We start from the raw sequence: 24848 nt of genomic DNA on the forward strand, positions 1-24848 counted from the left end.
ATAAGAAGAATATCATCTTTAAGCACATACATAGGTACACATGTTTAGCACAAACAAAGCTAAAAGCTCTGACTACAAACAGGCAAAAATATGGGAAAATATATCATGATCTGATCATCTCTGTATACCATGTGGGGACTGCACCAGGAGAATTTCCTCATAATTTGAAATCTCCCATTCAGTTATTTATTGAGAGAAAACAGAAATGGGATGTTGGGGGAATGAAGAAATAGATAAACAAATTGTTTTTGTCCCTGGAAAATATGGAAACATACGAATAACGGAAAAATATGAATTAATAGAATAAATGAAAGAAGCTCCAGTTCATGCCTCTAAGCACTGAGGAAATGTGGGGAGGAATCTAACATGCTATCCTGTACCTTGCAGTCATCTGTAAGTAGAAGAAGCCTCTCCCATGAGCCTTCTCCCCTCTGCTCCTCCCAGAAAAAAAAAAAAACAGCATGAATATCATGATGGTCTCATACATGTCATGTTATTTGCAGTTAGGAGTTAAGGAGGACAAGCACATGATGAACCCAAAGTTAATGAATCAAATGTTTTCAAAGTTGATTGTGTACATCCCCAGGGTCAAATTCAATCCTCAGAAATCCACGTGCAGTTTCCATAGAAATAACTATAAACACGGAGCCTAAGAAAATAGCTGCAGTCAGTCTTTTTCTCTGTATTGACACATGGCCTTTATTCTCCTCTGGCATTTTCTTTTGAATGGCAAGTTTTGGCTTGGTTCTTTTTATACAATGAAACTTCGTCAACTCACACACACCTTGAAGAAACTTAGAGTGAAATGTTCATTTTGCAGATCAGGAAAAAAAAAAACTTGGCAAGAAGAAGCAAATCAAAGAAGTTCATGAAACACATTTATTTTATTGGGCTATGAAAAGAATACAGACTTGGAAAGTGAATATGAATAATATTCATAGGAAAATTCAGTGGAAAATATATAGTTAACAGAGATGAAGTTGTCAATCAGCAAGCAATAAGGCACTTGCATAGACAAAGGTCTGTGGCCCAGGCTAGTGTAGGTAAAGTACCATGCAGTCAATGAACACATATGATCAGAGGCAGATGTACAGAGTGCCAACAAGGGAGCAGAAATGAGTAAGAAGCTGTTTCCTAGTTAGTGATGTTCACTTTTTCAGTTCTCTCCAGGAGTGTTTTTATTTCCTCAAAAGAAGGGGAAAAATTAACTCTCATTTTTAATAAAGTTTTAATAACATGAATTGCAATGAGTCTTTTAATAGACACACCACCAACATGTAAATGCTGTTTCAGACTGAAACAGGATTAGAAAATATGACTATGTAATGAGTCAAACATTTTATTGTATAGCTGCTTTTTGATGATATATATATATATACACATATATATGTAAACAACCCAAGCTGGGAGTGGTGGCTCACGCCTATAAGCCCAGCATGTTGAGAGGCCAAGGTGGGCGGATCACCTGAGGTCAGGAGTTTGAGACCAGCCTGACCAACAAGGTCAAACCCTGTCTCTACCAAAAACACAAAAATTAGCCAGGTGTGGGTGGCGCGCACCTGTAATACCAGCTACTTGGGAGACTGAGACAGCAGAATCGCTTGAATCCGGGAGGCAGAGGTTGCAGTGAGCTGAGATCACGCCACTGCACTCCAGCCTGGGTGACAGAGCAAGACTCCATCTCAAAAAAAAAAAAAAAAAAAAAAAAATCCTAGTAAATAAGACTCTTCTCCAAGGAATAAAAATTAAAGGGTTGTTTGTGTTAATGACTCAGGGCATATATGAAATTGACTCAAAAGTAAAAATATTAAAATCTCGTAAATTTCAAATAATTGAAATTTTATTTACAGGATTAATTTACGGATTTTACTACATGCATTTTTATCATTTGCTATGCTTTTACGACTTGGGGGCCACTAGACCATGCTAGTAAAAACTTTATTTATTATGACTTTGTCAATTAAGGGGAAATGAGGGAATTCCCAGACCACCCTAATAAGAGTATAGACCTTATAATAACCTTAAAGATACTGTTAAAAGAAAGTCTATATAAATTGCTCTTTTTGTTACGGAGGCTTTAGAGAACACTTCTCTTTAAAAATCAAAATTAGAATATGATTTTAAAATGCTACTGAAAGGTATACAGCATTAAAAAAATGATTTTAACTTTGTTATTAAGGTCTTAAGGATCGTAAGTAAAGTAGCCCCTTTGGTCAATCTCAAGTTACAAGTAAACCAGTCCACTCTGATCATCATGTTGCTCAGGGCAGAGGTTTGTTGTACCACATGATTCTTTAGGCTGACTTCTGAAGTCCAGCTTGTTTGAGATGAGAATGTAGCACACCTAGCAGTACCATTCTTCTTGCCTAACAGATACCAACAAAGGTCCATACAGCTTGCAGAACGTGTAAATAAAATGTCAATCACTTAGACACGTGTTGCTTGACATTTTTGTGTTTAGTTTTAAAGGAAGGATGGATTTATAAGAGGTTGTTCATAACTTCTAGACTTTTAGTCACAGAAGCCCAAGGCTGAGAAAGGGCTTATTTCTAATACTGGGGCTACTGTGGATCCATGATGGACAGTGTGGATCTGTGAAGCGTCTGTGCAGTATTACTCACATGCCTTAAATATGTCATCCTTCCTTACAATGACAGGTGGGAGCTGATTATTTGGCAGGCTGAGACTCCTGTCACAACTCCTAAGGAAGCAGGAACCAAACCCATAGTATGAATCGGAGAACCATATCAGTACTCTAAGCTGTGCCTGAAAAGTAACAGGCAGTTCATGCAGACTAGCTTGCAAGAGGCAAGAGGATTGCAGGTAGAGGAAGTTTAGAGTTCAGGTGCAACACAGCATATATGTAGCCACCTCAGAACAAGAATAACCTAAATGCCAAGGAGCTGTTCCAGCTCATCAAAGTCATGGGAAATGTGATAAAGGACAACCATGGTGTCTGATTGAGAGATGAAATGTCTTACTTCATTTATTAAGAAAATGAAATGTTGCACAGTGGAAATCAGAAAAAGGGCCCACAAGTCTCTAAGAAGAGCTAACAGGTTGATGTTCTAGGAACAGAATGAAAATGCCATAGATACCATAATTGCCAATTTACTGGCAATCTCTGCATGTCAAAGCATTATAGTGCCTTAAAATGCAGGCAATCATCACCACCATGAACATGATGCAGAAAGGAATTAAGAATAAGTTAAATCTATTGAGGAATAGATCACATTTTCCACTTCAGTAAATAAAAAAGACAGTATGGTAACTTACTTACTTTCTTTCTTTCTTTCTTTCTTTCTTTCTTTCTTTTCTTTCTCTCTCTCTCTCTCTCTTTCTTTTTTTAAAAAGGACCAAATCTATCTTTAAACAGAGTTGAACATTTTAATATAGTTTAGTTCAACAAGCTTTTGTTGAATTCCATCTAGGACTCAGGCGCTCCATCAGATCCCAGGGACACCAAGATGTGTACAACAGGATCCGGACCTTGGGGAGCTCACTGCTTGCCTTCCAGTAAAGAGTGAATTAGCTCTAGATGCACACCTGGTATAAAATTCCTTACTAAGACCACCTCTCAGCGGCGGCACGATTCTGCCATTTCCAGACCCTGCTTGGTCTATTCACATGTATTACACGCAGCACACTGTCACAAAAACCTGCCAAGATCCAGGTGGACACTTAGTTCTAGTGAGGAAATTGAAAACTGAGCTATTCAAACGTTCACACATCGGCTTTGTCAGAAGATAGACTTTTCAAAGGGAAAGAGCCAATGCACTTTACTTAACTGCCTCGGGGAGCTGGGCTCAGCGAGTAAGCCTGGCTTCCATTTCTAGCTCTGCAACCACTCCTCAGCGGCCTTTAACAAGCTGCTTAATTTTTTCCCTCTATCTATTTTACTCAGTGGACATAGGATCAGGAGATGGGTTAAGGTGGAGGAGTGTGGGAAAGCGAGAAGTAGCAATAGCTGATCTGAACCTTGCTAAGATGTGTTAGATGAGTATAAAATTCTTTGTTTACTGGAGGAAAGATGTTAGGAAAAGAAATATTAGTGGTAATTATAACTAACATCAAATTTCAAAATATTAAAGTCAAGCATTGTTAATCTAACAATAGTTTGATTAGTTATTTTTAATCTCATAGTTGGATTAACTCTTTTCAAACAAGTAATTTTCCATTCATAGAAAGACCAGATTTTTTAAGACCTTTCAAACATGACATTCAAAACAAAGACAACAATCTAACACTGTTGATATGTAGCTGAAGGCAAAAGAGAGGGAAAAAAGGCTCCTTAAGACTCCTTAAAACCAGTTTCAGAAGAGTTTAAAATAAGTTCTGCTTCTCATCTCTAATAATGAATTTTTTAAAAAGCAGCAAAACAAACAAAAAAATTCAAGGGCTCTTCTTACATGTAAGCTACATGAAACAGCAGAAAAAGACAGTTTATATTATAAGCAGTATGCTTTAGATTTTGCTTTGCTGTTATCTAGAAAGTTCATATGGCCCACGTAAATTCTATAGCAATGAATCTCTGAACAGTAGCATCTTCCTTTTCAAGGTTTTACTTACTTTAAAACCCTTGCTGTAAAACCTAATTTGAGGTAGCAGAGTGGAAGGGAGTGAGTAGTGGGACAAATTAAGGGAAGAGCATTAAAGAAATCAACACAAAAAGTTTTTATGTAGTTGATCCCAAACCTTATTTGAAAAGCCTGAATAGGATGAAAAGGTTTTCTCTATTCAGTAGTTTCATTTAATCCTCAGTCCAAACATTTGCCCCAATAAACATTAGATTATTTTTATGTTAGCTATAAAGCTGTCAGTCCTCAATAAACAGATATACTCCTGGTGGTTTTACCTTTGCTGTCAAAGAATTGTCAATATGTATACTGGCTCTTAAATTAAAACAAACACACAGAAAAAGAAATGTAAAATACAGTGTAACTGGAGGCTGTTGAAATCCTAAATAAATGATGGTTCATATAGTCGATGGTGATTAGAAGTTCAATAAAATGTGATAGAAAGTAGTCAGTGCGTTGTTAGCACCTTGGTGCCCTCTTAGTGGAATGCTGTAACTTCTCCTATTCAGGTAAGCCAGACCCCTACTTTAGTGTCTCTGTTAAATTTTATGTCTGATGTATCCATTTGTTCTAGGAAGAAAAACAAGTTCAATGAAAGGGACACTTTGAAGATTTTATTTCCTATGGGGACAGTTTAATTCTGTCTGGAAAGTCCCTTCATAGTTTTGGTGGGCTTTTTTCCTGTAATTGAGAATGGTTATATAAGAAGTGTGAAGAAACCTGTAGGTATTGAAAATGCAAATGTATTTTCCAACTGGTCAAATCTCTAACATTTTTGCAATTGCTTTCAGAAGGATTTTTCCACAAAGGCTAATAGAATCATGTGACCGAAACACTTGTTTTTGCTGATACAGTCGTTTTATTGCAGAATTAAGTGTTTAGAAGGCCAGAGCTGGGTTTTTTTTTTTTTTTTTTTTTTTTATGTAACTGGTATGCTGCCTAACAGAGGACTGTGTACACATGGGCAGTCACTAAATACCATTTTCTTGCTGGGTCATAAGTATTCTTATAAGGCTGGTAAAGAAAATGACATCAATACAGAAAAGATGCAGATATCTTTTTTTAGCTGGAATAATGTTGTTTGCCCTTCATCTCCTTCTATATCAAAACACTTTGTACACTTCAGGGAACTATGTCTCACACCAGAGAGATTAAGAAATATTTAATAATGGGATTGTCCAGCATTACAAAAGGAGCTGTTCATTTTAATTTTCTGTCCGAAATGAGCAGCTCTTTTTCTTCTAATAGGGAGAGAGAGAGAGAGAGAGAGAGAGAAAGAGAAATTGATTAAACAAATGAGATTAAAATAGGATATGAGGGACTTAGAAATGTAACCTGGGTGAATAAAGAGTTTGAGGACAAGAGAGCTAAAGGCAAATATATTGGGAATCTTCAGGTCTGAATGAATACTCCCTTTGTTCTATACAATAAATGTATGATCTTCCCTGCCAAGACTGAAAGAAAATGGATTTCCCCAAGAATGCCCCATCACTGGAGGAGAGATGTGCCATCAAAAGCCATCATGCTCTGAGGAGGTGCAGCAAAAAGATTAAACATTTAAGACAGATGATGGGGTAGAGGAAGGAGTGAAGACAAGAATGTAGAAAGGTAAAATGCCAGCATTCTGAGAATGAGATCCACAAACATGAAAGAAGGAAATTGAGGGTGTCAAACTTAAACCCGTGGTTTGTATCTTGTGGCCCTGAGCAATCTGGAGTTTAAGGAGAAAGATGGAACATTCTATTCACCATGGTGGTGTTTCTCATATGTCAACCATGCATAACAGAGCCCATGCCAAAATACATCAAGTAGTGCTTCGGCATCCTGAAGAAACATTTGAAAAAATGTAAAGGACATATTATAAGAAGAGTTTAGTGCCCTAACTGATGTCACCTACCAATTTGGTTTCTCAGTTTTCCATTTGTTTTCTAAAGCTATAAAGTAGTCACTTAGTGAAAAAAGAAGAATTTACGTTTTTTTAAGTTTATCTTTTAAAATAGAGGTTAAGATCTGGACCCAGGTTACCTGGGTTAAAATTCCTACAACCTATGAGGAATTGGACAAGTTAAACAAACATTTTTACCTTGGCTGACTCATCAATAAAACAGGAAGAATTGTAGTTCTTCCCCTAAAGGATTGTTCTGAGGACTAAATGAGTTAGAGCACTTAGCAAAGCACTCAGCACCTGGTAAGTTATTGTTTTAGTTGCTTAAAATAAATTTTTAAAAATGTTATTTCTCTAACCAAAAATATATGTATTATTATTATTCCTCAAATAACTTGATTAAGTACGATATTGAGTACCTACCAGTGAACACTAGAAGGATAAAACATTAAAAGTCATACTTTTAATGGCAAAAACTGCTATTACTTTTGCACCAATCTGACATTTTCAGGATTTCCATTTGAATTCTTTTTTTTTTTTAATTTTGTTTTTGCAGATCTCAAGTCTCTGGTGAAATTTTCCATCTTCTACTTTCTTGAACACAATTCTTATAGCTCTTTTAAAAAAGTCATTCTCTGTTAAACATAGAATTATCATATGCTCTAGCATCTCACTTCTGGGTATATACACCAAAGAACTGAAAGCACAGACTTCAACAGATATTTATCCACCAGTGTTCATAGCAGCATTACTCCCAAGAGCCAAAAGGTGCAGGCAGCCCAAGGGTCCACTGACACCTGGATATGAACAGATAAACAAAATGTGGTGCATACATACAATGGGATATTATTCAGTCTTGAAAAGGAAGGAAATGATGATGCACGCTACAATATAGATGAACCTTGAAGGCACATTATGTTAAGTGAAATAAACCAGTCAGTCACAAAAGAACAAATACTGTATGATTCCACTTATATGAGATACCTAGAGCAGTCAAACTCATGGAGACTGAACATAGAATGGAGGTTATCAGGGGATGTGGGGAGGGAGAAATGGGGAATTACTGTTTCAGGGTACAGATTTTCTGTTTGAGAAGATGAAAAGTTCTGAAGATGCAGTGTTGATGGTTGCACGACATTGACATTACTTAGGGCCACTGAACTGTATGCTTAAAAAATGCTTAAAAAGGTAAATTTTATGTTATGTATATTTTACCCAAGTAAAAATAAAAAAAATTAAAGTCCCAGTCTGATAATTCCAAAATTTGAATGACTTATTGTCTCTGTTTCTATTGATGTTTAGTTAGTTGGTCTTTTTTATTCTAAGGCCCTGCGATTTTTTATTGAGTAGAGGACGTTGTGCATAAACACTGAAAAGCCCCTGCATGATGGTGTTTTCCTCCAAAGATGGAAACATTTTTTTCTCAGGAAGCAAACAGATTACAGAAAATACCTTCATTTTGCTGAGGGTGGGTTTTAGGCTTTGTTAGGGAGAATGTACTCATGCTTTGTCCCTATTCCTAAGGCAGAGCTCTTACTCTTGGGAGTGGACATTCTGGGCCTCAACTGAAGACCTGGGGTGCTTACAGAGCCCTTCCACCTGGCTGGACTTGAACTCCAACCCTTGCCTCCTCAGCATCAAGGGGCCGTTGAAGTCTCTGCTCATCTCGATAGCTTTCCAACCGCTGGAGTTTCTCCCCCTGGGTTTCTTGGAGTTTCCTCCTGTTCATATGCGGCTCAAGAGTTGGCAAATGCCTCAAGGGGGAAATTGCATATAGATCTTTGGGCTCTCTTCTCAGCAGTTTCCCTCTTCACCAGGATCTTTACTCCTCAGGTCTCAGCCATTTGGCATCCCTGAACAGCAACCTACAACCTCCTCCTCAGCCCAGACGTGGCTTTGACTCCTTCCCCCAACACTTCCCACAAGACTTAGCAAAGCCTTTAAGTAAAAAGCCTGGGTGAATGTAGAACTTACTTCTCTAGGCTTCCTTCCCTCAGGTCTTGTAGCCTCTCATCAGGTCTGTCTGCTTCGGTAGCTCTGCAATGCCTTCAAAAGTAGTTTTGTGTACGTTGCCTATTGATTACCGTTCTTTTCAGCAGGAGGGTTCTTCTGATGCAAGCTACTCTGTGGTGTCTGAAACCAAGAGTCTCTATAATATTGTCTTTCAAAATCCTAACTCAACCTGCCTCTTATTTCACTTTAAATGTTCTTTTGCTTTTACTTACTTCATTTTTTAATTGACTCGAGTATTTGGGTTTTATGTATACAGTTTTTGTCTCTCTGCTTATTAAACTCTAGACAGGAAGTGCTTTAAGGAGAAAAGTAGTGAAGACAGAACACATTCAAAGCAATGGAAGCAGACAGTTTGCATTTCACTTTGGTCTTCCTAAGCCTTCACAGTTTCCCTAATTAGACCCTCTCAGTGCCATTCAGCATCATTTGCCAGTGGTGAAGTGCCCGAATCTAAAAACTACATGCCAAAATCTAATGCCTCACCTTCAGGCACCTGCGTGGCCAGGAAAATTATTCTATTGTATTCCTGCGATTGTTATAAAGATGTTACCCTTCTGGGGTTATAGACAAATTATCATGTTTAGAATCTTGGTCTTAATGACACCATGGGTGTCCTAAATTTTCTTGCTATTTGTTTTGATTTGATTATACATTTTTAAATATTAATATGTTCAGAATAGCTAAGTAAACTAGTAATTATTCAATTAAATTCAGCAAACACAAATTGAGTGATGATTATATATGATTATATACAAAGAACTATGTGATATGCTATAGGAGCCCCAAATATTATTTCATCAGAGTTCTACATATTTACATAACTATGAACAGTTACGAGTAATTGGCTACAATATAAGGTACTAAAAATAAAACTAGCTAACAATCATTATGTGTATATTTATATGCCATATATTAATACTGAGTGCTAGCAACACAATAAAGTAAGTATGGTTATTGCCTCCATATTACAAATGAGAAAACTGAAGTACAATGAGGTTAAGTAATTTGTCCAAGGTCCCAAAACTTCCAAGTGGAATTCTAATCCAGGTATCTTTGATCCCCAAGGTAAGTGTTGTCATAGAGGAACAAAGTGCTATAAGAAAACAGAAGGAGGAAATTATTTCCCCTTTGGATGATGAGAGAAGGCATCAAAGAGAAAACAGCATATGAGCTGGGCATCTTTGGATGACTGGAATTTCCACAGGTGGATAAAAGGGAAAGGACATTCTTGGCTAATGAATATGCATGAGAAATATGCACAGGCAAATTGTTTCAAGAGTTATAATTGTTTCAGAAGGGCTGGAACATAAGAGGCATGTAATGATATTGGGTGAGATAAAGCCTGAAAGATTCAAACCAGAGGGTAAAAATTTTTCCAACACTTAGTGGCAAAATTTTATCATCATACAATATCTATGGATCAGGAACCTCCGCATTGCTTAGCTAGAATGCCAAACACTAGAAAGTTATTGAAATTTCTTCTTACTCGTTACCTACATCCATTGTCAAATCACTGTAAAGAGTTTAATTATCAGCATTTTTTCTCTCTAATGAAGTAATATCTTACACTTGTCAGTATCTCAGATTCTGTGGAAAAAGATAGAAGGTCTGTGGCAGGCTCTGGGAGAACAGTTTGAAAACAAGGTTGTAGACAGAGCCAGTTCATGGGGTTAAGGGATGAACAGGTAGTTAAGAAACAGTTTTGAAATGTAACACATATTTTATTTTACACATGAAGCCAGGTCTCTAGTTATCAATATGTCTTATTGCTTAATGAGTTATATTGCAACATTCTTTTAATTTTGGTTCCTTTACAAATAGTGTCAATCTCTGGAAATTTTATTATTTGAATTTCAAAATGTCTGTTGACCCGTTCACTGAAAATGTATAGAATACAAAATGGTAATTCTCCTTTTGGTTCTTGATTCTTCTAATATAGGAGAGGTTTTATGTAAAAAAATTTAAAAAACTAATTCATTTAACAATAAACTCACAACCTCTCTTTAAGAGCTTCCAAAACGTATCTAACACTTTATCTCATTTTTTTGTCATCACTGAGACTGTGACTATGTTAGATTTTTTGGTATCTTGTTTTCCTTTGAGTTCTCTGTGGCCACACAATGAGAGTGACAAACACTGTTTATCAGCAGGACAACCAAGCCACTGTATAAGGCTGGCATTTTCTCTAGGATTTGGTGACTATATATTTACATATATTGTGATCATATGATGATTCTTCACTCCCATCTGACAATTCATCCAAGGAACTTTGGTTAAATGCCTTATTTCACGTTTCATGAGGTTTTCCTGGTTATTACTAAATTCAACTTGAGTTAGGCCAAGACTCTAACAGGTGAAATAACCGAGTTAAGTTCACTCAGTGAGTCTTAACCTCACACTGTGTCTGGTAACTGCCCTTTGGAGATGGTCCTGTCCTAAGGACCACAGGTCCAAACCTTGGTTTCATAGAATGATGGTGCCACATGTCCGAAGACATGTGTAATCTAATTTTATTTGCCTAAGACCTTTTTAAACAAACAAACAAACTAAACCTCTGCATTATTTCAGTGTTGATATCAAGATCAATTTTTCTGGGAATCCCACTAAACCCCTTTCTGCTGAAGTTTTCTTGTACATAGACCAGAAAAGTTATCAGCAGTCATACCATCCCTTTCCTTCCTCCCTAGATGAAATTCAGCCAACTGAGATATGTGACAAGGCTTGGAACCCAAAGAGGGAATGGTGTAAATGTGAGGTGCTGCTTCTGTGATTGCTAGTGCCACTCTTTTGTTATGGATAAAATAGGCAGCACATTAGAAGATGAGGAAGACACTGGATGAATCCCAGCCCCAACAAACACAGCTGTGGAATGTTGGGCAAGTCCCTTAACAACTCTTACTTGTTTCTTCACCAGAAAACTAGAACTGTACTCCTCATCCTCCTACTTGCTAGGGCTCTTATGATTATCAAGGAGGTCATATACATGGACACGTTTCACTAACAATAAAGGGCCAAAATGGTAACAGTGGTTTTGAATCTAATGGCCATCATAACAACACCGTCAGAATCTTCTCCCTTCCTCCAATTCCAAACCACCTGGAAGACCTGCGGGAAAGGCAAAGCTAAAATCATGAAGCCAGCCCAAAAATGCATGAAGTCATCGATGAAAATAAACTATGAACTCCTTTAACCTTGTCTATGTCAAATCATGCCTAAGTTATTTTCTACAATAAGATAATCAGGCACGGGTAGAAGAGTGCTTTTAAGAAGTTCTCTTTTTCCATTTGATTCGAAAACGTTCGGTTTTAACGACCGCTAGAAAAAGAATTCTGGTTTTGGTAAAGCCATACTTTCTCCGTAACGCGACTGTACTTCTAGCCCATAAGAAAGCCAGAATAAACTAAAAGTAAGGCCTAAAAATATTTCCAGGGGGATATCCCCCATCGGCTATGGAATCCCATCTTTCCCCTCCACCTTGACTAACACTCCACAAACATGGGGAATATCTGCTCAGGCTCTGAACTGAGACACCGACCTTCCTAGAAGACAACAATTTCCACTCAAACAACTGGTCCTCCTTGCCTTCTTGTCGGCACCACACGCTGAGGGAGGCTGTGTTTGGTCTCTTAATCGGGCCTTGCTGACGGGCTGACATCACTGCAAACGTTTTCACTTGTTCTCTGGCAACAGTTAAATCCTTGTCAAAGGCCAGTCAGTAAGTTGGAAAGCGCTGTGAGAGAGAGGCTGGGGGAGTCGGAGTGTGAGTGTCAGCTAGCAGTCTGTGGTGATGACAGCAGGGAAATCTAGGAGCTGAAACCATTTTAAAGGTCACTCTGTGGCAGAACAAAAGACCTCTGATTTAGAAAAGGAAACAGAACCCTGGGCCATCGAAGCCCTGGGATGCCGCCCTCTGAGCGCTCTGCAAATGCATCATCTGCTCCCTGATTGTGAAGACTGGGGAGGAACTGTTGCTTTACAACCCAATACAGCTTCTGCCAGCAACTGTGTGGCTTAGCAGTGGTACGGAATAATCTGGTAAGACAGAAATGCCAAATAATGTATCCATGGTCCAACTGCCTGTTGTTTTTAAAACTATTGAAATAAGTCACTGCCTGTTCTTCTTTGGTATTCTTTCTCCTTACCCTTCATCCTTTAATTTTCAATCTTGAATTGCTAAATAATCTAAATTTAAAGTTCTTAGCTACACAGCATAACCTTTCTGTAAAAAGAGATTACATATACTTGATGACTAAAAATTTATGAATATTCATATGTGGAAGCTAAAAAAGTTGATCTAATAGAAGCAGAGAGTAGAATAATGGTTACTAGAGGCTGGGAAAGGTAGTGAGAAGGGGAGAACAGTTAGAGGTGGATTAAAGGGCTGGGTGCAGTAGCTCACAACTGTAATCCCAGCACTTCGGGAGGCCGAGGCAGATGGATCATTTGAGGTCAGGAGTTTGAGACCAGCTTGGCCAACATAGTGAAATCCTGTCTCTACTAAAGATATAAAAAATTAGCCAGGTGTGGTGGCGGGCAGCTGTAGTGCCAGCTACTCTGAGGCAGGAGAATTGCTTGAACTGGGGTGGGGGTGGGGGTGGGGTTTGCAGTGATCTGAGATTGTGCCACTGCACTCCAGCCTGGGTGACAGAGGTTTTTAAATTTATTTTTATTTTATTTTTTAAAAAAGAGGTGGGTCAATGGGCACAAAATTACAGCTAAGTGGGATGAAAAATTCTAGTGTTCCATAGCACTGTAGGATGACTATAGCTAACAATAACATATTATATACTTTCAGATAGCTAGGAGAGATGTTTAATGTTTCTAATACAAGAAATGATAAATGTTTGAGGTGATGGATCTGTTCATTACTTTGATTTCATCACCATACATTGCATGTATTGAAGTGTCACCATATACCCCATAAATCTGTACAATTATGTCAATTTAAAAAATCAATTAAAATGTATGAGTATGATATACTAAAGTTAACAAACCATTTTTAAAAGAAACACAGATTATTTAAGAATAATAGTAGTATGTCCATGCCTGAACTAAGACAATCTCTTCTCACATTTTCTTTCCAAATCAGGAGAAGACTTGGAAGAAGAAAATGTCTTCAGCCTATGGAAGCCATATTCTAGACCTAGGTCCATCGCTTTTAAGACATGCCAGACAAATTTGCTATAGTTTATTCTCCAAATTCTAACTTATTCTTTTTTTCTTGTCCCCCAACCCCCAACTCCTTTTTTTCTAGCTAAAGAGGAAACTTGCTGTAGCATCATTAAAAAGCCCAGGCAGGCCATGGCTGAACTCTGGCAGTGTGGGAGCAAGAGCAGCTGGGACTCTCTGCTTTCCTTGTCATCACCACATAAAAACAAGGGAGCACTCGAGGGAGGTCCAGTGGGTACCAGGAAGGGCCTCTTTGCTAAAACAAGAAGAAGGGGAGTGGAGGCAGTCAAGGCACCACTCACAGAACTCATCACAGAAGTCACGGAGCACATTTGGTGCCTTCCATAAAAGGAACTCACTTGGGCAAACCAGGCTTGCAAACTCGATCAACACCCAATAATCGACACAAAATGAATCTGCATGGCAGATTATCTGCTCAGGGGTCTGAGATGTAGACCTCGTCTGAGTGAAGACTCAGCCAGATCTGAACTCCGCTGGATCTATAGTCTGATAAAAGCAACCAGCCCCAGGATCAGGCAACAGTGATGTCAGAACCATCCACTGCATTCCAGCTTGGCAATGCTGGGTGGATGAACTGGTCTCTGTTAGATGGTGCAGGAGAGTTGAGAGGGGAGAGAAAAAGCAGCAGCAACTACTGGGCTTCACGAAGTTGGAATTACTTGTAAGTTGGAAGTTTAGGAGGAGGATGATGATTGGTCAAATAATTAGATTCATGGCTGTGGGAAGAGTCAGCTCTTCCATTGTTTCTTCAAACCAATATCCCCCCCACCCACACTTCCACATGAGGGTGAGGGACGGTTTCCAGAGACTACTTTACTCAGGGGGTTTTCTACAGGGACAGGTCTTTCTATTTTCAGACAGCCTATTTTCATGGCTTTAAAACCACCCAGCCACGTTAGATTAGGTAAACCACTTTTTGAAAAGTAGACCCACTAAGACACTGAATTGAGCCAAACACCTTGGAGTGAATCCACTGATAAAAAGAAAATGTCCAAATCTTACTAAGTTGTAGAGCTGTGGGCATCCCACTTCCTTTGTCTGTGTCACAAGCCACTCATTCCCCTTCTTAATGAAAACAAGAGGGAGTGATTATACCTCCTGGGGCTGTGCCATTTGTGCCGTCTGAAAGGCACTTAAATGAGTGGCACATTATCTCACACATCTGGAGTTTACCAAATTAGCCAATTATGCTCGAGCTCATAAAACGAGGCCTTAAATGTCATTTAACTAGAAAATATTATAATCACCAAGTGGTCTGATTGTAAGATGATACCTGGGGCAGCATCAGTGGTTACAGAAAACAAATCGTGAAACTAAACACAGTTCAAATGCCCCCCAAATGCAACCACATATTTTCTACAGCAATACTTTCTGAAGAATACCGTATTTCTGAAGGCACCAGCAATCAACATGTTTCTCATTTGAAGCTAAGCTTAATCTGACCTAGTTGTTTCCTAGTTATTTGCCTTGAGCAAACCAATGCCCAAGAATTTTTCACATAAGAGAGCTAAGGAACAAACAGGATGAAAATCGACTGACTGAAAACCATGAACTTATCAGAAATACAGAGCTAATTACAAAGGATGGGGCAATGATTAGATTGAGTCTTGAGTTGCCAGAGCTTTGTAGTGCTGCCTCAGAATCACCAAGATTTGCTTGACTGAACATATACTGGTCTCAGAGCTTTCATACATTACTTGAAGGAAGATATAAAGCTGCTTTAAGTCACTGTGTGATTTGAGGCTAGGAATATCAAAGACTTCAGAAAAGCCATTTAAAGATTGGCCATTTACAGCCATTTTTTTCCATATTATCTTCTTTCCAGCCAATAAATAACAAAATTTGATCTTCAGTGAAAGATCAAATACAGTTTAACAGAAAAACCATGGTTATACCTGGGTGACTTTGGGTAAGTTATTTAACTTCAGTTACCTTACACAAAACATGGGCATGAGGATTCTATGTTGTATTAATAGTGCTGTGTTGATAAAAACACATGCAAAAAAATTCTAGCATAGTTCATGGTACACTGAAGAAAATAAGTATTAGTTTTATGTCTTTCTCTACCTACATCACCAGAGTATCTTGAGTTCTGTTTAACTCCTATTTTTGCCTTATTTCAGGAAGAATGGCCATTCAAGCACTTTCAGGGGAGGCAGAGTGGGAGATAGGAAGACTGTTCTGGGTTTACACTGACATAATGTATAGTCCCCTCACCCACCTGTGAACATTTCGATCACTCTTTTTAAAGGAACGACAAGTACAAAAGAGACTAGGCCCACTTTCATAAGATGCTCTGAGGTAAAGGGGAAGTGAGGCGTGATGCATGGACACACGGTAAATAGAGATATCAGCCACTGTTTGCCAGGTGAGTTTACAAAACCAACCCTATTGGTTTCAAAGGCAGCTAATTAACTAGGCTGTATCTTTATGTCTTCTGGGCTCACTTTATCACAGGAGATGGACCTATTAGCGTATTCTGTCAAACCAGACACAGATGAAAAGTTGTGGTGATGATGAAGGTACTCTCAACAGTGATATTTCTTTGCTGCCTTCATTTTCTATGAGTTCTCTCTTCTGTGTTACAGAAAACAGCCTCTTTTGTAAAAACTAGCTCAGTATGAGGATTCCATATAATAGAAATCCTTACTTGGAATTTGGAATGCCTCTTTTTTAAGCTTTAACCTCACTTCTGTAAAGCTGTGTTGAAAAACCATGTCTTATGAAAGACATGGTTTTTATTAAAAAGTACAGTGTATCTATGCTTTTCAAGAAGAAAAAGAATGTTAGAAACAGTAAAGGGATTTGGACTCATGTGGTTGAGCTATTGTCTCTTGAAAGCAAGTGAATTCTGAGCAGAGAGGTGAGGAATTGCATCTCTAAGAATGGTGGAGAGAACCATTTCATTTTCTTAACGCTGGGGAAATGAGAGATCTGTGCAGATTTTAAGTGTATTAACAGACTTTAATGTTTTTAAATAAAAGAAAAGGACAAGCTCTCAAAACCTTTAACTTGGAGGAGATAGGAAAAACCAGGAGAGGTGAATTCTCCTAATTATGTCAACGGTCAAAATTGACTAGTGCTATCTTCCCTGCAGGCCACAGGCCAAACTGGCCTCTAGGCACCTGAATAGGAAAGACATCTTTGAAAACGGAGTGACTCTAAAAACTAAATAAGAAAGTCAAAAGAACTTCTTTGACTAGGGAAAAAAATTAACACAACATATGTTAAAAGGCTTTTGTCTTCTTTTCTTCTCTTTCATTTCTTTTTTGTTTTTTCTTTCGTTTAACCCAAGGCTGTGAAATGCTCTTGCTCTGTATAAAAAATAACAGGGAGCTTTTTATTTTGTATTTTTAAAAATATTTCCATCTCTAGAGCTCTTTGGCTTTTGGCTAACAGCAAGTCCAGATCTAAAGGCATCACAGGAAGAATGTCAATTTGCTCTAGAAGCAATTATACATACAGTATAGAAAAAGGCCAATTCCACTATGTAAGGACCACACATACTGTATGTTTGTTAGATTATTTGATATCTAAGCAGAAGCAGAATCATCAAATTCTTCCCAAAACACACATGAACTGAAGATCTTGGCTAAGGAACTGCCACATCCAATTCAGGGATATCTGTTACTTACAGATCTCAGTAACGCTGACATTATTGTTTTGCAGGAAAGGGATACTTTCATTGGCTATGTAATACACTATGATTTTCTTAACTTTCTTGTCATAATATAAAGGTTTATATTATCAACGTAGGGCATTTAGGTACCACATCACCAGAGTAATAGCTAGAAGAACTTGTTGACTTTTGTCACTAGGTGACCTCAAAATATTTAATCAAGCATCGAGATCATTATCATAACTTCAGAGAGGTTAGTCTATAGAAGAGTTATCATCTCTGTTTCATTTTGCATTGTTATGATGTTGGTGTGATGACTTCCATTCATTTGTTTAGCATACTTACCGAGTGTCTCTACTCAGTGCCAAACACAAGGATAAGGAAAACAGAGCTAATTGGGACATGACCCTTAGGAAATATATTCTTGGGGTGGGAAAGGGGAGATAGAAAATGAGCTTCATAAACCAGGATGGTGCATGCTATTTTTTACATAGCATATGTAGAGAAAGAAAAGAGTAGGGGAAATAATTCAGCATATGATAGAGAAAAGAGCGTCAGGGAGGGTGAAATATGAAGTCACTTTTAAATGAAGAGGGATAGTTTCTAGGGGAGGTTTGGGGATAGGGTCCTTCAGGAATAAGGAAGAGCATGGAAAAGCCCTGAGCATGTGAGAGACCAGTGTGCAGCAAACCGTCTGCTATTCCTAGAGCAGATCTGAGTATGAAGAAGGACCACGCCACGAAAGCTCTGCACACTATGACAAGAAGCTTGAACTCCATACCATGAGGTATATTTTTATATATTTCCCAAATACTCTGAAGATAAAATAATTAAAACAGTATGATGCTGATATAGCTATAGATAGATGAATGAATGAAACAGAATAGGAAATGGAGAATCAAAATGGAAAATTAGAGGGTATATGTGTAGAAGTTTAATACGTGAAAAAGGCAGCAGCATTGGCTGGGTGTGGTGGCTCACACCTGTAATCCTAGCACTTTGGGAGGCCGAGGGGGGTGGATCTCAGGAGTTTGAGACCAGCCTGGCCAACATGGTGAGGCCCCGTCTCTACTAAAAATACAATAACTAGCCAGGTGTGGTGGTGGGCACCTGTAATCCCAGCTACTTGGGAGGCTAAGGCAGGAGAATTGCTTGAACCCAGGAGGCAGCGGTTGCAGTGGGCGGAGATTGTGCCATTGCACTCCAGCCTGTGTAACAGAGTGAGAGTCCATCTCAAAAAAACCCCCCAAAACAAAACAAAACAAAACAAAAAAAGGCAGCATTTCCAGTTAGTGAGTAAAGGATAGATTTTTCAGCAAGTGGTGTTTGGGCAATTGACTGACCATTGCAAAATGAAATTTAATTTCTATATACCACACTGCACATTAAAAAATTATCAGCTGGATTAAAAATTGTAATGTAAAAAACTACCAGAAGAAAATGTTTATAATCTTGGGGTTAGAGAATTTTTTAAATGTGACATCATTAGGTATCAGGATGGAAAAGATAGATAATATAAAATTACAATCTTTAAAAATCACAAATTTCTGAAAGGGTATAAGACACTACAGTGGTAAGACAAACGACAAGATGGAAAAATTGTTTACAATCTACATAATAGTCAAAGGACTAGTATCTATAATACATAATAAGTACCTACAAATTAATTTAAAAAATCTAATCTAAGAGAAATGGGTAAAGGACACAAAATAGGCAATTCACAAAAGAAATGATACCTAATGATATGAAAGTATGCTCAATTCCAGTAACATTCAAAGGAATACACTTAGGACAGTTCTATTTTTCATCTATCAGATGGTAAACAGGAGATACATATCAGTGACAGATATACCAAATAATGATTTATAATGTATTTCAGAGTGTGTGAAGAAATAAGAACTTTCAAATCTTAAGGGTATAAAATCAGTACATAGTTTTTGGAAGGTAATTTGTCAACATCTGTCATATAAAACATGCATATCATTTGATCCTGTAAGTCCATAGCTAGCAATGTACTTTATTGTACCAATATATTAAAACTATACAAATATATAGAAGTTGTGTAAATATATATCAATATATACTATATGTTAAAATAGATACACACAAATGTGCAAAGATAGTATGAAAATATTTATTGCACTATTGTTTATAATAGCAAGAATTTAGAAGCGACCTAAAGGTCTACCATAGAGATTAATTTAATAAATTGCCACATAAAGATAAAATAAGTTACTATGCTGTTAAAGAGAATATACTGACATGGAAAGATATCCACAATACAAGTTTAACTGAAATAAGTGATTAGCAGAATAGTATTTATAGTGTAACCTGGCAAGACAGGTAGTGATCTACAGCAGTTAAGAGCATGGGCTTTAGGGTCAAGCAGACCTAGATTTGATTCCCCAGCTCCACTACTCACCAGAAATGTGAAACTTACTAACTTCTCTGAGTCTTCTTTATCTGTCCAACTGGAATGGACCCCAACAGAACCTACATCATAAAGTTGTAAGAAGAATCCCTACTACATAATAGAAGCTAAATATATACTAGTTATTATTATTACTGTTACATTTTTGAAAGATTATTATTTTCAGCGAATTTTCTTATAAAAACAATTTCCAAAAGCAAATATAATATTCCTTGAAAATTACACTGGATAGTTAAAAAATTTTTTTTATTATACTTCAGATTCTGGGATACATGTGCAGAACATGCAGGTTTGTTACATAGGTAGACACATGCCATGGTGGTTTGCTGCACCCATCAACCAGTCATCTACATTAGGTATTTCTCCTAATGCTATCCCTCCCCTAGCCCCTCGCTTCCAACAGACACATGCACACATATGTTTACTGGATATAGTTTTTAACTGAATCTACACATTGAAGATAATTTTAGCCTATGTAAACATTCTATTTATTTGATCATTTAATAGATCAGATGATTAATTGGACGCATCAATTTTTTTTGTTTTAAAGACAGTCTTGCTGTCACCCAGGCTGGAGTGCAGTGGCACCATCCTAACTCACTGCAACTTCCACCTCTCAGGCTCAAGCAATCCTCCCACCTAAGCCTCCCAAGTAGCTGGAACTACAGGTGGGAGTCACTGCTCCCAGCCTTGATGCATCAATTTTTGATACAGATCTGTTTTATTTGTATATTCATAAACTAGAGTGTGAACGGGGAACGAATTTGGACATTATATTACAGTACCAAAATAAAGAACTATTGAGTTTAGAAACTTTAAACAGCCCTAGTGGCATAAATTAAGAATTGTCCTCTTGTCATTAAACTAGTCATTAATATCTTCTTGTAGTAGTTTCCATTATATATACATTCAGTTTTCAGTCACATTATTAGGAAAAACATAACAAAGTAGAAAGGTACCCTTTTAAGTATTTTGCCCCTAGGAAGGCTAGGAAAATAAACCATTCGAAATGAGAAGACATGTTAAGTAGAAACATATTAAAATGGCTATACGAAGAATATACATACCCTTCCATTTGGAAAATCATTCGAAAGCTGTCTACCAAGCTTTTATAACTGTTTGGATCGGTTGCATATCTCTGAATCTGAAACCTAGGAGCAAAATCAAACCAAAAATTCTAAGTTAAAGATTTTGCCAAATGGCTTTTCTCATTTTTTAAAGTCTTAGCAACTCAGCTTTTCAGATTAATCTAGAATATTCTGCTTTAGTATGGATTTTATTCATTTATTAGCCTTATATAATCTTTACCTTATTTTCATAGTCGTTAAAATTATATTTCTCTGTAATTTAATGAAATCTATAGAAAAAAATGTATTTTCATCTATTTCTTAGCCAGGCAGATTTGCCCTGAGGCATTTGTGCCTTTTCCTTTTGTGAAAAGCATACACAGATATCGTAGATTGTTTTAATGTAGAATTCAGAATTCTGAAAATGCATATGAAAAAAGTCAGTAGTGCTATTTCTTATCTTAATAAGTGTTCCTTGATGGCAATTTAGTACAAAGGTTAAAAATACAGAGTAGCCTGAATCTACAAGGAACTGAAACAAATTTACAAGAAAATACCAAACAACCCCATCAAAAAGTGGGCGAAGAATATGAACAGACACTTCTCAAAAGAAGACATTTAAGCGGCCAACAAACAATGAAAAAATGCTCATCATCACTGGCCATCAGAGAAATGCAAATCAAAACCACAATGAGGTACCATTTTACGCTAGTTAGAATGGCAACTAATAAAAAGTCAGGAAACAACAGATGCTGGTGAGGCTGTGGAGAAACAGGAACGCTTTTACACTGTTGGTGGGAGTGTAAATTAGTTCAACCATTGTGGAAGACAGTGTGGCGATTCCTCAAGGATCTAGAACCAGAAATACCATTTGACCCAGCAATCCCATTACCGGGTATATACCCAAAGGATTAGAAATCATTCTACTATAAAGACACAAGCACATGTGTGTTTATTGCAGCACTATTTACAATAGCAAAGACTTGGAACCAACCCAAATGCCCATCAATGATAGACTGGACTAAGAAAATGTGGCACATATACACCATGGAATACTATGCAGCAATAAAAGAGAATGAGTTCATGTCCTTTGCAGGGACATGGATGAAGCTGGAAGCCATCATTCTCAGCAAACTAACACAGGAACAGAAAACCAAATACTGCATGTTCTCACTCATAAGTGGGAGTTGAACAATGAGAACACATGGACACAAGGAGGAAAACATCACACACCGGGGCCTGTCGGCGGCTGTGGGGCAAGGGGAGAGAAAGCATTAGGACAAATAACTAATGACTGTAGGGCTTAAAACCTGTAAGATGGGTTGATAGGTGTGGCAAACCACCATGGAGCATGTATACCTATGCAATAAATCTGCACATTCTGCATATGTATCCCAGAACTTAAAGTAAAAAAAAAAATACAGTGTAGCTAATAGGGCCTAATATTGATCCTGACTGTAAATTTGGAATTCATTCTGGCAGGCAGGAGTCTGCATTTGAAGCAAGAGGTGGGGTTGTATATTGAGGTTGTATTACTCTACAGTTTACTATCACTACTCAGTGATGGAACGAGGTTGATAATTCTGGGTAGTTCAGGCTACCCGGATCTTCACAGAAGCATAGTGCCCTGCATATAATTAGAGCTCAATAAACATGTGCCCCATTTTTGAAAGGTAAATTCTTTTTTCTTCTTTTTGCATATGATCATGCATCTCTGAACTCTTAGCCCTCCAAATGTGGAAGAAAGTTTCCAGTACTAGGGTCTTATCTTTTTGTTTTGTATTTGCTCTGGAGTTTGTTTCTAAAGAGGTTTGTAACAAGTACTCTCATTTCTCCCATACCTGAGTTGTTCTCTATACTTTGGGTTCTTTACCCTGCCTATTCCTTGTGCTTTACTTTATTGTTCCTGTTGTAAGTTAGGGCTCTTGTTCCTTCTGTGGGAGGGAATTCCCTCCACAATTTTACCTGCTTTTTAAAAAGAACTTTTCAAAAACACTTCTGATATTATTTAGTTCAAAATGCTTTTCTTAGATTTGGCTTGATGATATGAACACAACTTCTACTTCTAGTAATAACATATTTTATAGTTCTAGGCCTCACAGAATTATGCTACAAACTGACATGTATCAGACAGAAGAATGAGTGTACTGCTTTGACTGAAGCAGTTGGGCATATGGCCAGAGTGAGTGTGGTATAATACTGAAAAGCAAAGCAAGGCTGGAATTACATTTAGTTTTGTAGAGTGGAAAGTTGCTAGATGTGTTTGTGAAGAAGTACTGAACAGTACTGTGAAGAATTTTGTGAACAGTACTGTTCAGAGAAGTGGGAGTTCAGTCTTCCAGCAGAGATCTTTGCAATAAAAATCTCTAAATGAATATCTATTGACCAATTGGATGGATTAGAAAGGGAGTATGGCAGGGAGAACAGTTAGGAAGGAGATACAATAGTCTGGGTGAGAAATAATGGTGCTAGAATATAAATAAAGGCAACAGGAATATAACGAAAGGGGCAAGCTTGTTGGGTAGTCCTTTTTCTCCTTAATTTTTTAAAATGACACATTTAACATATTCTCCTCATTTTTTGGGGGGGGAGAGGACAGGGGCTTGCTCTGTCCCCAGGGTGGAGTGCAGCGGTGTGATCACAGCTCATTGCATCTTCGAACTCCTAGGCTCAAGCTCAAAGGATCTTCCCACCTCAGCCTCCCGAGCCGGGACTACAGGCATGCACCATCACGCCTAGCTAATTTAAAAAATTTTTTTTGTAGAGGTGGCGTCTCCTCTTCTTGCCCAGGCTGGTATGGAACTTCTGGGCTCAAGCAATCCTCCCGCCTTGGTCTCCCAAAGTGTTGGGATTGCAGGCATGAGCCACTACTCCTAGACAACAAATAACTTTGAAACATACAGAGCAATTTCCAAAATATGACTTTGGTTCAGTTCAAATAAGAATCTTCATTTCTGTATTTGCATATTTGTAACCTATATTCATTGCTGAGTATAAAATCCTTTCTTACCTCTAGTGGGAAAAACCAAGACTCTTCGCTAACTGTTCTTTTAAAAAAGTATTCAAAATAGTTTTATATATTATGAAAGTATTATATAAGCATAGATGCTTTTCATAATAATCCGTAATAAGCTTTAATTAAGTTCATTTATCTCAGCAAATTTCTTTCTAGATGCATTTTCCCGAATTACCAAATATCTTCTTAATGTGTGCCATATGATTTAGGATGCTACAGGTTTTACAAAAACCCAGAGTATTACCTTCAACCTCAAGAAGCACAAGAAAAAAAAAAAAAACAACAATATAAGAGGAAATATGCAAAATGTGAAGTAGCATCGACACTGGGTTGTCCAGGTGTTCACGAGGGGAGCAATTACTGCTCTCTGCAGAGGGTCAGCAAGGGTTTCAGCGAAGAGAAGGATCTGAGCTGACTCCTCGTGGGAGTTAGAGAGTAAATCAGGAGGAAGCATGCCAGTTGGGGAGATGACAGGAACAATGGCCAGTGAGGGAAAGCTGTCCTTTCTAACAGGGAAGCAAACACCACAGCCGCCTACCCCGTGTTTCCTTTGGGAAAATGTTACAGTACCCTGCTTGCTGCATGCACTTGGTTGCTCAGGGTGCATGGAGACCTGAAGTGGTTTGGTAGAAGGTATACAGGAGCTAAAGTCAAAGCCCAGTATAAAGCACTTGACCTTTTCTGCTGCTCAGCTCAGCACTTCAGCTACCTCACGATGGCCACTGCACAACTGCATGGCCCTGGTTCAAGATGGGTCTGTGAATAAGTCAGCAGATGGGCCAGGCAAGCATGTCCTATGTCTAGATATTCAGCCTTAGCCTTTCCTTTCCTTCTGTGGTCAGAGACCTCAGCTTTGCCTATGACGTCTGCATGCTCAGGTAATTCCCAGGTGGGTTTTCCGACAGCTTGTGCAAACGTGAATACAGAATATGATGATTTCACAAGTCTAGGCACTTCACTCACTAGTTGCAATTTCTTTTTCTCTTTGCAGAAGCAAATAGATAATATTTCCTATCTATTGTTCATTCACTTAATAAGAGTTCTTGAATA

At 37.9% G+C, this 24848-nt stretch overlaps 1 protein-coding gene across 2 annotated transcripts in view; it reads right to left on the bottom strand.

Moving 5' to 3' along the window:
• Positions 1 to 24848, bottom strand: part of SLC25A21 (solute carrier family 25 member 21) — a 523509-nt gene that overhangs the window by 134936 nt on the left and 363725 nt on the right. For both annotated transcript variants that reach the window (XM_032180289.2, XM_032180288.2), the window contains exon 3: positions 20783 to 20866. In XM_032180289.2, the coding sequence (XP_032036180.1) occupies positions 20783 to 20866 (84 nt within the window). The remainder of the gene's footprint in view (positions 1 to 20782; positions 20867 to 24848) is intronic.

This window comes from Hylobates moloch, unplaced genomic scaffold, assembly GCF_009828535.3.
Source record: "Hylobates moloch isolate HMO894 unplaced genomic scaffold, HMol_V3 SCAFFOLD_16, whole genome shotgun sequence".
NCBI lineage: Eukaryota > Metazoa > Chordata > Mammalia > Primates > Hylobatidae > Hylobates > Hylobates moloch.